The sequence below is a fragment of the Bos grunniens genome, chromosome 11, assembly GCF_055505025.1.
Source record: "Bos grunniens cultivar Pamir isolate PY7600 chromosome 11, Bosgru_T2T1.0, whole genome shotgun sequence".
NCBI lineage: Eukaryota > Metazoa > Chordata > Mammalia > Artiodactyla > Bovidae > Bos > Bos grunniens.
Window position 1 is genome coordinate 41,083,415 of NC_141175.1, and position 15,089 is coordinate 41,098,503.

General features: G+C 39.1%; 1 protein-coding gene across 2 annotated transcripts in view; it reads left to right on the forward strand.

The window, feature by feature from the left end:
* Positions 1-482: 482 nt before the first annotated feature.
* The window catches only part of CNRIP1 (cannabinoid receptor interacting protein 1), a 33,154-nt gene continuing 18,547 nt past the window's right edge, over positions 483-15,089 (forward strand). For both annotated transcript variants that reach the window (XM_086326289.1, XM_086326288.1), the window contains exons 1-2: positions 483-680; positions 2,758-2,908. In XM_086326289.1, the coding sequence (XP_086182415.1) occupies positions 502-680; positions 2,758-2,908 (330 nt within the window). In that variant the 5' untranslated portion in view covers positions 483-501. The remainder of the gene's footprint in view (positions 681-2,757; positions 2,909-15,089) is intronic.

A 15,089-nucleotide genomic window follows, 5' to 3' on the forward strand; every position in this document is an offset into this window, starting at 1 on the left:
GATCCCGGAGTCCTGCGGCTGCCTCTTAAACCCAGGATCTACCCTGTCCCTCCCCATCCTCCCCTCCGCCCGCCCCGCGCTGCCCTAGGAGGAGCCTAAATGTCCGCTTCCCCCGCTGAAGGGGATTGTAATGCGTAAACAGGATTAACTCTCTCTCCTCCAGTTGCGCAGATCTGCCCGCGGCCTGCGGGCCGGAGTGAGCCCCATGGGTGCGCGGAGCGCGCGGCTCGGGGAGTGGGGGATGTGGGAGCATCAGACCTCGGAGCTGTCCCTGGGGCCCGCTTCTTCGCCGAGAGGGGCTGGGGACTACAGCCTGCGGAGCTGCTCCTGGGAAGCCGGGGCTGACGGCCGCGACAGCTCGGGCTCCTAGCGGCAGCCTCCGCTCCGCCACCTCCCTCTCCCTCCCCGCGCTTCCTCTCCGCCCACCGCGCTCCAGCCTCCTGGTCGCCGCCGGCTCAGTCCTCCGCCCCCCTGGAGCCGCCGCGCCCGCCCGCCCCAGCCATGGGAGACCTGCCGGGCCTCGTGCGCCTCTCCATCGCCCTGCGCATCCAGCCGAACGACGGCCCGGTTTTCTACAAGGTGGACGGGCAGCGCTTCGGCCAGAACCGCACCATCAAGCTGCTCACGGGTTCCTCCTACAAGGTGGAGGTGAAGATTAAGCCCACCACGCTGCAGGTCGAGTGAGTGCGGGCGCGCGCCGCGGCTAACCGGCCCGTCTCGGGATACGCTGGGTGGAACGAGGTCCCCGGGACAGCCAGAGCCTCTCCCGGGCACCTCTTGCCTCTCACCTCGCCCGGAGGGCCCAGGAGGTTTTGTTGGGGGGAGGTATGAGGTCAGCTGTCTGCTCCCTAGGTCATCTCCTTCGCTATTCTCGCTTCCCTCCACGCCTTAAGGGTGAGGTGTTTAAAACTGCAACTGGAAGCCAGGGGATTGGGGTTTTTTTCTTGTAAATTTCTCATCCCTTCTGTCCAGCCATTGATGCGGACCCTCAGGCGGCCGGGGTGGGGCGGAGGGGAGAAGCTCGCCCTGGGCTTCACCTACCGCAATTCCGGTTCATCTCCGCCGAGTTCTGCGAGACTGAAGGAGGGAAAGAGGCTGAGTTATGAGGTATAAAATTGGGGGTGGCTGATTACTGGGGCTTCTTAAGGATGCTCGCCACTCATCCATCAGCCATTATGAGCCTGGAATCCCGGGGCTGGAAGAGCAAGCCTGAGGGCAGCCTTCCCCACTTAGGCCTAGTTTTCTTTGCCTGGTGTGTTTCTTTTTCTCCTGAATTGTCTGTTTCAGCCTGATGATGGGATTAGCAGCATCCTTACAACAAAAGGATGGTGGTGTGTGTGTGTGTGTGTGGCAGAAACTATCTCGTCTCTGCTATCAGAGGTTGATGTATCCAGTAAACCTCGGGCTAGAAAGTCAGTGTAGAAGAGTGCAGGAACGGGGAAGTATCCTTTACCATAAGAGGTGGAGTCCTTTACCTCTCAGCTTCTGCCTAAGCATGGTGGAAAGAGGAAAGAAACCACCCCGTATTGTATCTACTACCATTTGCTGAGCTCAAAAGGTGGGGTGGAGAGAAAGGGCTGATAGGTTAAGTCTCCCCCAGTACACCTTAATTCAACAAAGTTGTATCGGCCAATAGACTTTAATTCAACAAAGTTGTATCCACCTTCTAGGTGCCAGGCTCCAGTTGAAAGACCTAGAATCAAACCTGGGTTGATTCTGATGCTCTTGGTCTATTTACTTGTCAGCATCCCCAGCAGCTCCAAGCATCCATTATCCTCACATTTCCCAGTGTTCTATGCATCTAGATATGATCTAGACTTTTCCTTTCCCTTTTTTCCTGGCAAACTCTTCTACCAAGTTACCTGGTCTAGTTCCCTCAGGATAGTTCTCTATTTTTCAAGTTAATCTAAAAACAAATTTGTGTTAATGATAAAACTTTTTTTTTCCTGTTATACTTTAATTTTTTCAAAGCGCTTCAATGCCCTAACTAGTGGTTCTCAAACCTGAGTGTACATGAGAATCACCTAGAGGGCTCTTTAAAACACAGATGACTAAAAAAAAAAAAAAAAAACACAGATGACTGAACCTCACCTTAAGTAGATGTAGTAAACTCTAGCACTAGAGTGGAGCTTAAGAATTTGCTTTCTGATAGGTTGGCAGGTGATACTGACATTGCTGGTCCAGGGATGAGACTTCAAGAACCATTACCCTAACATGAGGAATGATGCAGTGAGAACTTTTGGTATATGCCTGGCTTGAGGAAGTGTACCCCCCAAATCATGGACCCCTAATGTTCTATTGTTGCAACAGAAAAAAAAAATTATTAGAGAACTTGTTCAGTGGTTCTGAATTCTACCTGTGCATTAGAATCACCTCTGCAATGTTAAAATAAATTTACAAATGCCCAAACCACACCCCAAGCCAAGTGTTTGAAATAGGCTGGGTATAGCTAGATTTTTAAAAGTTCCACGGATGAGAAACTAAAGAGGAAGACCATTGACAGAATCTGACTTAGCCTTGTACAAGTATTCTGGATGAGAATACTCATGTCAATCCAGAGAGATTAAGCATTGATCTAGGTTCACATGACTGGTTAGTTGGGAAAGACAAGCTCCCTAAAGTTTCAGAACTTTCTATCACACCACAGTGTCTCTGTTAGCCAACCCTGTATGGTTTCTGCCCAGGGTTATGGTCCAGACCAGGACAGGGTGCCTAAGCTAATATCTACCATATATGATCAACTCAAGTCCGTTGCAGGAACATTTCCATTGGTGGTGTGGTTGTCCCACTGGAACTGAAGTCTAAAGAGCCCGATGGGGACAGAATCGTATATACAGGAACATATGACACAGAAGGTGTGGCCCCAACCAAGAGTGGAGAACGGCAGCCCATCCAGATCACCATGCCGGTAAGGTCTACTTGGGAGTGTTGGGGTATGATGCCAAAGCAAATGGAAACCATGTAAAGGAAAATAATCACTATTTTCCCTTAAGAAAGGATATAAAATCAAATATTATGAAATGTTATATCAGCTCATAGTTTCATATATTTGTTCATAATGTCCCAGTTGTTGTTCTAGTCTCTAAGTCATGTCCAATTTTTTGTGACCCCATGGACTCTAGCCTGCCAGGTTCCTCTGTCTATGGGATTTCCCAGACAAGAATACTTCCCAACCCAAGGATCGAACCCACATCTCCTGCATTGGCAGGCAGATTCTTTACCACTGAGCCACCTGGGAAGCCCAGTGTCTCAGTACAGTTAATTAAATAATCCATGCTTCTCCAGTGATCAGTTTTATAGTAATTTCTTTGTGGCAAAAAATGAATTCTCTCGCTACATTTTTGTTATCTGTTCCATTGATCTGCCTATACTTAATGCCACTGCTGCACTGTTTTTACAGTACATGTTTGTGTATTTTATAATTGGCCACCTTACTGAACTTGCTTACTAAAATTCTTCATTCAGTTATCTTGGATTTTTCAGGTAGATAGTCACAATCTATTAATTCATATCATAGTGTCATTTTCTGGGTTTTTTTTCCTGCCCTTATTGCACTGGCTAATGTTTCTAGAATAATGTTTTCTACTAATAGCGGTAATCCTTATCTCCAACATTTCACTATTAGATATACTGTTGGTTTCAAATATTTGTCTTGTTAAAGCATCCTTTTTCTGGTTCATTAAGAGATAATTGGGAGATGTGTTGAATTTCATTTCATTCCTTTACCCATCTATGGAAATAATATAGAATACTAAACTTCTCATTTCTTCAAAGAAACCCTACTTAATGTCACTTATCATTTTTAATATATTGTTACATTGAAAATGCTAATATTTAAGGGTTTTAATTTTTAATTTTATTATTTTTTTTGTTTGGCTGATTTATCAGCAAATATGTAAAGACTTCCTCTATATATCAGGCATTGGGGGAAGAGTGGTGAACAGAATAGATTTCCCTGGCTTCATAGGGCTTCTAATCTAGAGGAGGAAAACATACTTTATACAAGATTATCAATAATAAAGTAAATAATTATTATTGTACAAAATGTACTAAAAAAGTAGTGGTACCCTTGGGACATATACCAGGGGTCTTAGTCTAGCCCAAGATTTAAGGGATGGCTTTCTTAAGAGCTGACAGAAGAGGGAACACTTGAGGAAAAAGGAGCTACAACGATCAACAGCTGGAGGACAGCAAAATGTGTTTCAAGGAATGAGTAGCCCAGCATAGCTTGAGCAGACAGTGAGGTACAGACTGATTTAAGATTAAGATGGATTTAACACAACATTGTCAGAGAAGGCGATGGCAACGCACTCCAGTACTCCTGTCTGGCAAATCCCATGGACGGAGGAGCCTGGTAGGCTGCAGTCCATGGGGTCGCTAGGAGTTGGATACGACTTAGCGACTTCACTTTCACTTTTCCCTTTCATGCACTGGAGAAGGAAATGGCAACCCACTCCAGTGTTCTTGCCTGGAGAATCCCAGGGATGGGGGAGCTTGGTGGGCTGCAGTCTCTGGGGTCGCACAGAGTCAGACATGACTGAAGCGACTTAGCAGCAGCAGCAGCAGCAGCAACCCAAGATTGTAAATCAACTATATTCCAATAAAAATTTTTTTTAAAAAAAGATTAAACTGGAGAGGTAAATAGAGCTTAGATGTTACAGGGCCTGCTTATTGAATTTATCTTCATGCCTCTGGGAATCCATTGAAAGTTTGTTAGTCAACTTTGGTATACAATTTACATAAAAATTTTATGTAAATATATTCACCAGGCTAGATTACTGGAGTGGGTAGCCTTTGCCTTGTCCAGGGGATCTTCCCAACCCAGGGATCAAACCCAGGTCTCCCACATTGCAGGCAGATTCTTTACCAGCTGAGCCACAAGGGAAGCGTAAATATATTAATACACCAATTTAAACTGTACAGTAACATAGATTTTGACTAGTGTATAATCACCACCCCAATAAAAATATAGAACATTTCTGGTCATCCTGAAAATTTCCTCCATGCCTATCTGTAGTCAGTGCCCCCAGTCTTAGCCACTCTGAGCTTTTTGTCTCAATAACAGTTCTAATGGTTCTAGAATTTCATGTAAATAGAATCATGGCATTGTGGCTGATTTCTTTCACTTAGCATTATGTTGTAGTATAATGTTTTTGTTTAAATAGTTGGTTCCTTTTGTTATGAGTAGTATTTCATGGTAAGGATATATAAGAGTTTATTTATCCCTTTACCAATAAATGAACAGCTGGGTTGTTTGCAGCCTTTGGAGTTATAAATAAAATTGCCATGAATATTTGAGTATGAGTCTTAAAGTGAACATGTTTTCATTTCTCTTGAGTAAACACCTAAGAGGAGATTTAACAAATCACATGGTAAGTATACGTTTAACCATATAAGAAATATCCTGATTGTTGTACCATTTCATATTTTTATCAGCAATGTATAAGAATTCTAGTTACTTTACATAGTTAATTATATCAGTCTTTTAAGTTTCGAAATGCAAAAGACCTACAAGAGCTAAAACATTTCATTTCATGATCTATATTTTAGTCTTTAAATTGGATAGCCTAAATCTTTCAGCTTTGTTTATTCAAAGTCATTTTGACTATTCTAGGCCCTTGGCATTGTTATATAGATTTTAGCATGAACTTGTCAGTTCATTCTCCAATTCTCCAAGAACTGGAATATTAATTGGGTTTGCAAATTGGGCAGTTTGGGAAGATTTAAATATTGAGTCTTCGGATACATAAATACATCTGTTTATTTAGGTCTTAAAGCTTTAATTTCTCTATATAATGCATTACAGTGTTTCCTGTACAGATTTTATATATATGTTGTTAAATTTTTCATTAAGTATTTCATATTTAAATACTATTATATATGGTGATTTACTATTTATAGAAATAAAATTGATTTTTTTCTATATTCATCTTGAATTCTGAGGCCTTGCTAATCTCACTTGTTAATCCTAATAGTTGTTTGGGATTTTTTTTTTTATAGAACACTTAAGCTTTTCCATGTTTGATATAATGTCTTCTGCAAAGAAAAAGTTTTTCTTCTTCTTTTTCAATTCATATTCCTTTTATTTCTGTCTTGATGGCAATGCCTAGGACCTCCAGTTTGATGCTAAGCAGAACTGATGAGAGTGGACATCTTTGTTCCTTAATCTCAGGAAGAAAGCATTCAGTTTTTCAACACTAAGTACGATGTTAGCTGTAGGGTTTTTTATTAAATGCCTGTTATCAGGTTAATGAAGTTCCCTTCTATCACTAATTTATTGAAATTTTACTGAGAGGTTTAAAAAATATGAATGTGTAATGTTTTCAAATATTCTTTCTTTACCTACTGGGATGATCATATAATGTCTTCTTTATTCTCTAGTAGATTTTATTGTTTATTCAATGTTGAAACAACTTTGAGTTATTGAATACTAGGATAAATACCAATTGGTCAATGGTATGTTCCCTGTATATTTGACTGGATTTGATTCATTAACATTTTATTGAGGATTTTACATCTGTGTTCCTGAGAAATATTGGTCTGTGGTTTTCTTTTTTTGTATTGTCATTGTCTAGTTTTGGTATCAGAATAATAATAAAATTATTTGAAAGTTGTTCACTCTTCTGTTTTCTGGAAGAGTTTATATTATTATTATTAAAATATTATTTTTATTTAATGTTGGATAGAATTCACCAATGAAGGCACGCATTTCATTTTGTTTAAAGGCTTTTAGTTACAAATTCAACTTCCTTCTTTGATAACGGGCTATTCAGGTTTTATTTCTTGAGTTAATTTGTATAATTTGTCATTGATATCATTGATTTATTTCAACTAAATTGTCAAATTTGTTGGCACAAAGGTGTTGGTAATAATCCTCCACCATCCTTTGATGTGTTAGGATCTCTAATAATGTCCACTCATTCTTTATGTTTACAATTTGCCATTCCTCCCTTATCCCCAACCAGTCTAGCTAGAGATTTACCAATTTTATTGGCTTTTTCAAAAACCCAGTTTTGTTTTCATATGCTTCACTGACCCATTTTTCTGTTTCATTGATTTCCAATCCTATCTGAATTATCTCTTTCTTTTGCGTGCATTAAAATATTTTAATTTAGGTTATACACACAGAGATAGAATTTGAGTCTATAATGTTCTTACCAAATTTGAGTTATTTTTAATTTTTATTTTGCCTCAAATTCTTTCCAACTTTACTCTCTCCTTTTCTTGTAGTGCTTCAATTACACATTGGACAGTTTGGTATTATCCTATAGGTCTTTAAGATCTTGTCCAATTGCTTTTATGGATCTCCAAATTATATACTTTCTATGGAGAAGGTAATGGCACCCCACTTCAGTACTCTTGCGTGGAAGATCCCATGGACAGAGGAGCCTGGTGGACTGCCGTCTATGGGGTCCCGAAGAGTCGGACGACTAAGCGCCTTCACTTTCACTTTTCACTCTCATGCACTGGAGAAGGAAATGGCAACCCACTCCAGTGTTCTTGCCTGGAGAATCCCAGGGACGGGGGAGCCTGGTGGGCTGCCGTCTATGGGGTCGTACAGAGTTGGACACGACTGAAGCGACTTAGCAGTAGCAGTATTGATATATACGCAAGTTCACTGTTTTTTTCATCTGCCCCAATTTACTCATGCTTGTTTTCTGATTTTTTTTCTATCATTATATTTTTCAGCTCTAGAATTTTTATCTGTATCTTCTATAGTTTCCATTTCTCAAGGTTCCTGATCTGTTTGCCCATTTTGACCATATACCCCTTTACCTCTTTGAGCATATTTATAATTGCTGGTCTGAAATATTTATTTGGTAAATCTGGTATCTAATCCCATTTAGAGCAGGAATGACTTTTTTCCTGAATATGGGTCATGCTTTCCTCTTTTGTTACTTGTTTGATAATATTTGATTAGAAACTAAACATTATAGATGGTATATTATTGATTTTAGTTTATTTTATTCTTCTGAGGATTATTCTCTTTTTGAGTTACATTCCTGGACTGAAGCAGCAAATTCTGTCTTTCCAGTAGGATAGCAGCTGAAGTCTCTGCTTACTTTTTTTCAACTTCCAGTTGCTGCTCTAGCCTAGTCCCCTTTGTCCCAGTGGAGTTTAGCAGTCAGGTAAGGAATTGGACAGTTTATACTAAGATTTTGGTATCATCCACCCTCAGGTTCCTCTAAATTTCCAGTTTCTCTGCCAGTCCTGAGCCCTTTGCTTTGGTACTTTCAAGCCATTAAGGCTTCAACTTCTCAGGTTTGGGAATGCATTCAATTAAAAAAAAAAAAAAAAGGCAGCAAACTTCCAAATCTTATTCAGCATAACTTTCTCTTTCAAAAAGAGACGCTTCACTTAGATGAAATCAACCCTGCTAACACCCTGATCTGGGGACATCTGAGGAGCCTGACGTCCTATAGTCCATGGGGTCGCAGAAGAGTCAGAAACGACTTAGCGACTAAACCACCACCAATCTCTTGAACTATGAAACAATAAACTTCTGTTGTTTGGTGGGGGGAAATAGACTCTTTACTGGTTTGTCTGCTTTTTCAAGCAGGAAAAACCCCCTCCCAGCAGCCTATACGTGCGATTAGCCTGTAGAATTATGGCGTAGTCATAGTCAAGATTTTGGGTCTCACCTCTTCTGTAGCTCTCTTGCTTCCAGGATTTTCTCCCTAAATTTCCAGCTGCTCTTCCAGCCCAGGACACTCTTCTCCCTTTTCCAGTAGATAAAACTGCTGTTTCCTTCTGCGAGAACTGCCTGGGATTGGGGAGCACCCTCAGGCAAAAAACCACAGGGACAGTTCTTAATTGTTAGAATTGAGATCCTTCAAGAGGAACTGATTTCTGTCTTGTTTTCAGTTGCTTTTTAAAGGCATCAAATAGCTTTTGTTTGCATTTTGTCAGTTTCTTACAAACTTAACATCTTTGTAAGTTTCATCTAACAGTTCCACTCCACTATTATCATCATTTTAAAAAAACATTTCAATGTAGGACTTCCATTTCCTGGTAACGGTGATAAGATTTGCCAGTTGTTAAAAATCAGTCTAGTAGCAATGTGTAGATTAGAAAGGGAAATGGGCAAAGGACAGAAGGTCTTCACAGTTTAAGATGGGTTGTTAGAGTTAATCGCTTTATAAAATGAATTGGGCACATTTTCATAGTTTGTGCTCTGAAACTGTTTACATGGTGTATGATTTAGCTGTTATTTGAAAGTCTGACAGAATTTCCCCATGAAAGTCAGGATCCAAAGTAAAGATATTTGGAAAGAATATCCATAACTTTCAACTTAGTCCATTAAGTTTGCCTTTGGAGAGGCTTTGAAGATTTTATTGAGTCCATTTTAGTTGGTTTTCTGAGAAAACTATCCATTTCTACAGAAACACATTTTAAAAGGTATTTTTAGACTTCTAAAAAAATATTTGAAGATCACATATCCAGTAAAGGGCTGGTGGATCAAAATAGATTTCTTTTGTATCAAACAAGTATGCTTCTATTCTAGTGTATCAAGAATAGCATATGTATCAATAATTAGAGTTAAAGGAATGATTAACTGGAAGCAGAATTGCAAATGCTTATCAGAATTTTATTTTTGTTAATTTTTTTTTAATTTTATTGAAGTTTAGTATATTTACAGTGTTGTGTTAATTTCTTCTGTATAGCTAAGTTACTCGGTCATATATGTTTATATTTTCCAGAAAATCCTGGAAGACTATATATATATATAGTGTTTTTCATAGTCTTTTCCATTATGGTTTGTCATAAAATATTGAACATAGTTCCCTGTGCTATACAGTATGACCTTGTTGGTTTTCTATCTTATATATAATAGTTTGCCTCTGCTAATCCCAAACTTCCTTTCCTTCCCTCCCCTACCCTCTCTCCCCCTTGGCAACCACAAGTGTGTTGTCTATCTCTGTGACTCTGTTTTTCTTTCATAGATATGTTGATTTGTATAGTATTTTAGATTCCACATGTAAGTGCTATCATATGGTATTTGTCTTTTTCTTTCTGACTTACTTTGCTTAGTATGATAATCTCTAGGTCTATCCAAGTTGCTGCAAATGGCATTATTTCATTCTTTTTGATAGCTGAGTAATATTCATTGTATGTGTGCACCACATCTTCTTTATCCATTCATCTGTCAAAGGACATTTAGGTTGTTTCCATGTCTTGGCTAAATGGTGCTGCTTGAACATAGTGATGCATGTATCTTTTAAAACTTTTATTTTTGTCTGGGCATATGCCCAGGAGTGGGATTGCTGAATCATATGGCAACTCTCTTTTCAGTTTTTTGGGGGAAACTCCATACTGTTTTCCATAGTGTCTGCACCAGTTTACATTCCCACCAATGGTGTAGAGATCTCCGCCCCCTGTCCAGCATTTGTTATTTGTAGACCTTTTAATGATAGCCATTCTGACTGGTGTGAGGTGGTACCTCATTGCAGTTTTGATTTGCATTTCTCTAATAGTGATGTTGAGCATCTTTTCATGTGCCTATTGGCCATCTATCAGAATTCTAATGAGAGCTCAAAAGGCCATAGAGCTGACTTTAAGTTGTTCATTCTTTCACTGAACTGGTACTGAGCCCTGGATTAGGTACAGAGGCAGTCACAGTAGATGAGACTGTATCCCGTTCCAGGTGGTCACCGGACAGGAGAGGAGACCTCCCCTCCCCACCTTCTCCCTGGAGCCAGTATGGGCAGAGCTATAACTTCCTGGGGTTTTAAAAGGGTGTGGAGTCACACTTCTTTTGCTGCAAGTGTAAAAACAACACTAGGGAGAACAATTAACAAACAATTTAGAACTTGGTTAAAAACTTAATTGGATTTGTAAACTAAGAACATCTACATTATTTTGAATGAGACTGAAACACAGTATTTTTTTTAATGTGAGTATAATTTAAACACATCCATAAAAAGAAAGATTTTATTATTCACAGTAAGTCTGGATTGCCTGTCCAGGTACCTGCTAAAAGGCTGGAGAGCTTTTAAGTTACTCAGTGCCTTTGGGGTGTGTTTTGGGGAAAAGAATCTCTACGCTCTAACTCAAGAATCCTGAGTTCCATCTGTAAAGCCTAGATTCTTCCATATAATTTCCACTCTAGAAGAAGCAGGTGATTGATAGTTGAATGTTCCAGCAGTGATCACATAGCGTTAGGTTTGAGCATTGGCCATGCATTTGTGTTTTATTTGTAGTAGGCTGATTCTCAGGAAAACAATGGAAATTAGAGGTTTTCTGTATGTTAGCAGCTCTGGTATTGAATTCAAATGTTCATTCTAGTGGTGAAGCTTTCAGCTAGTTTCATCATTATCCTGTGACATTTTTAAGTTACCATTATTATGACTCAAATTTTAAAAAGTGTAGACATACCATATTCTCATAGGCAACACCAAAACCGTGAACTATCCAGGTAAATACAGTCAGTTAAGCAGCAAGTTCCTGGATTATTAAAATTACATACTTTATCAAGGGAAACATCAGTGGTGTGGGTGCCTGAGGAAACCTCTAGAATGTGAGAATTCAAACTGGAAGTTATGAAGGTATTAGGAGGCCATCTTCTTCTATAATTAACTGTGTGTTAGTCCCTCAGTTGTGTCCGACTCTTTGAAACCCCATGGACTGTAGCCTGCCAGGTTCCTCTGTCCATGGGATTCTCCAGGCAAGAATACTGGAGTGGGTTGCCATTCCCTTCTCCAGGAGATATTCTTGACCCAGGTCTTCTGCATTACAGATGATTCTCTGTCATCTGAGCCATGAGGGAAGCCCCATAATTAACTGTGATTCCAGGCAGTGGGATCCCAGGCTTAACTCAGTGGGCCTGTTTCTTTAATACAAATAGGTGGATTCTACTCTTTGATCACTAAGACCACTGTCAGCCCTAACAGGGTATAAAAATTATAAACTTACCCATAGGGTATGATACTAGTTATTTGCTGAAGAAGTCAGATTCTCAAATACTGTCATTTAGGATGACACCAACTAGGACTGAAACCCAACAAATCCATATAGGATTCCTTCCTGGTTGGGTACAGGCATGCCGGGAAGTGTGGCAATGCATCCCAGCGTATCAGGGGATTTGCATGTTTCTTTAAAAAACTGTGAAATATCAAGACAAGATTCAGAAATGTGAGCAAACTTTTTTTTTTTTTTGACTGAACTGAACATTTATATTCATGTAACATATCCCAGAATTTCAGCTTTTTCAATTATACTTAAAATAATTATGATTAGAATCTGTTCCTGGCTCAGACCTCTACTGCTGCCACAGCCAGACTAAGGCAGGATTCTCTGGTTTACCTATTCCTAATCATCAAATGGTTCTCAGTACATTGTGAACTAAGGCTTGCAGTAACTAAGAATCTGCACTCCAAGAAAGAATAATTTACATTGTTTTATATTCAAAAATATTCTGGAGTCTGAATACTCACTAGCATTCGTGGCTTATCTTTATACATAAAAATGACAACACTAATCCACCACTAGTAGAATAAATAGTATACTGAATTTATCTTTCAACTGCATATAAGATTTGGCTGATGTATTCTTTTTTTTCATCTATCTCCTCCCTTGAGATCAACAAAACTATGCAAATTGGGTAGGGATGAAATAAAGTTAACTAGCCCTCCCAGAAAGATCTCAGTTAAGCTCATACACACACTAACTGTCTTAAACACAAGCTCTCAATTCTTAGTCTGCTGATCTCACAATTTGATCTGAATCTGGGAGACAGAGAAGAAAGTCCATTCTTCCCCTTACTAACACGCTGTTGCTTCAAGTATGCCTGGTAAGCAGACATTGATCAGAAAACTACAAACCTAGCAGAAATCAAATAGACTCCTCATAAATCTACAAACAATGGAAAAATACTAATTTGAATAACATTGAACTCCCCTCCCCAAAAAAACCCCTCTACATTAGAAAAACAGGAAATCTGACAGCCCAGTCTTCTTTACCATGAAATCTATTTCACCTAAATTTCAAGAGAGAGAGAGAAAATAAGGTACATCAAGGATTTCTTCATATCTTTTCGCCGTTCTCTTTAGATCATCTTCTTTCTCTGCAATTTTTTTATATAACTGATTTGTCTCTTCTTGATGGCTTTCTAAAAGTTCAGCCTCCACTTCCTGGGCTTTATCGATGGTCTCCTTTATGGTCATTTCCAGTTCCTGTTCCTTTTGTGCCAGCTGTGTATGAAACTCTCTCATCAGCTGTTTTAATGTGGAATTGTGCTTCAACTCAAGATCTTCCTGCTCCTGTTTGATTTTCTCTTCCATTTCTTTTTCATACTCTTTCTTTATTATATCCAGTTCTTGCTGATGCTCCTTCCGCAGCATTCGAATATCTTTCTGCAGTTTAACCACCTCCTGGCTCAGCTTCCGCTTCTCCTGCTCCGCCCCTGCTAATTTAAACTCCAGGTCATTGTGATCGGCCTCCATGTTACTAAGCGAGCTGGGCTGAACCACGTGTGATGTGGACTTTCCTTCAGCACCTTCTTCCAAAACTTCTGTGGGTTTACTTTTTCCATTCATCTGTTGTAGAGCCTGTAAACTTTCAAGTTTTGAGGTCAGCTCTTCGATTTCAATTCTGTGTCCTTCCCTCTCTTTCAATAAGCAGGAATCCAGCTCTTTCATTTTTTGCTCCAAGATCTGACAGGTCAAGTCCTCCCCCTGGAGCGTTTTCTGGACATTGTCAACCACATTTTCCAAGTTCTGCTTTGCCCCTGTGTTATTTTTGTCTCCTTCTGCTTCCAAATGCTGGGAAGAAACCAAGGAGTGTTTCTTGTTTTTTCCTTCAAGTTCTTCTTGAAGCTGATTTATCATCACTCGATCCTCATGTTGTTTTGCTTCGGCCTGTTCTATCTTTATTAAGAGCTCCTGGTATTTGCACTGTATTTCAGAATGAGAGGAAATTATTTCTTCTTTTTCCTGCTCCAGCCTCTGCACTAGCATTTCCTTTTCAATTAAATTTCTTTGTAAGACACCGAGTTTTTCTTCACATGCATTATGCACACAGCCTTGGGAATCTGCTTCTTCTTGCTCAGTACACACTGCCACATTTTCTGACAATCTGGGTACAACTGACGTTTCAGATTGTGGTGAACTTTCCGCGGACTTCAGTTTTTCTTCCAAGATGTGAATTTCTCTGTCTCTTTCCTGCAGTTTTGTAGTTAGCTCACTCAGATGGCTTTCTTTGTCTTTTCTGTATTGCTGTTCTTTCTCTTCCATTTGTGATAACAACTGCTTCTTGATGGCAGCAATCTTTTGTTCAGCTTTTTTCTCCAATTCTGCTAATTTCGCAGCACCTTCTGTGAGCAAACTTTTAAAGCACCAGGTAATCCCTACATTTTTATTTGGTTCATTTTCAGATTAACTTCCACATAAATACATTCTATAGTTGCAATCATTTTTAATATATATTGTCCAACTTTCTACATATTTTTAAAATTTTAATGGTAATATAAGACTCTATCACAATGTATCACGATTAGATTTACCCAGATATTAGATATATTGATTGTCCCATCATAAAAAGTGCTATAGTGTAAAATTTTATATATGTATATACATATATATCTACCTCAATCTGAGTAAAAATATTTGGTCAAAAGAACTGAATCTTTAAGGCTGTTCTCCAATATGGCATTTTGGTGTTTGTTTTTTTTTTAAGTTGTACATACTATTTTACAATGTTGCTAGCAATGAAGAAGCCTACTGACTTTGTTATAATTATGACATCACCAAGAATCACTTCAAATGTAATAGATTTTCCAGTTTACTTTTCACTATCACAAGAATGAACATTTCTACATGTCAATTTAATTTTGTTTCTTCTGTAGATTGTTCTTTCATGTTTTGTCAATGCTTCTGTTGAAAATTATTTTTTTAAATCACAGACTCCTAATAAAGAAAAAAATCTGTCATACCTATCCTATTTCTCTTACTTTTGCTCTGTTTTATTTTCCATTGTATAGGAATACAATTACACTAAAATTTTTCATTTTTTATTATGATTTCTTCTTTTAAAATGAAGATGGTTATTTTTTCATAGTCAACAGTCTATTTTGGCTTTCCCATAATTTTAGA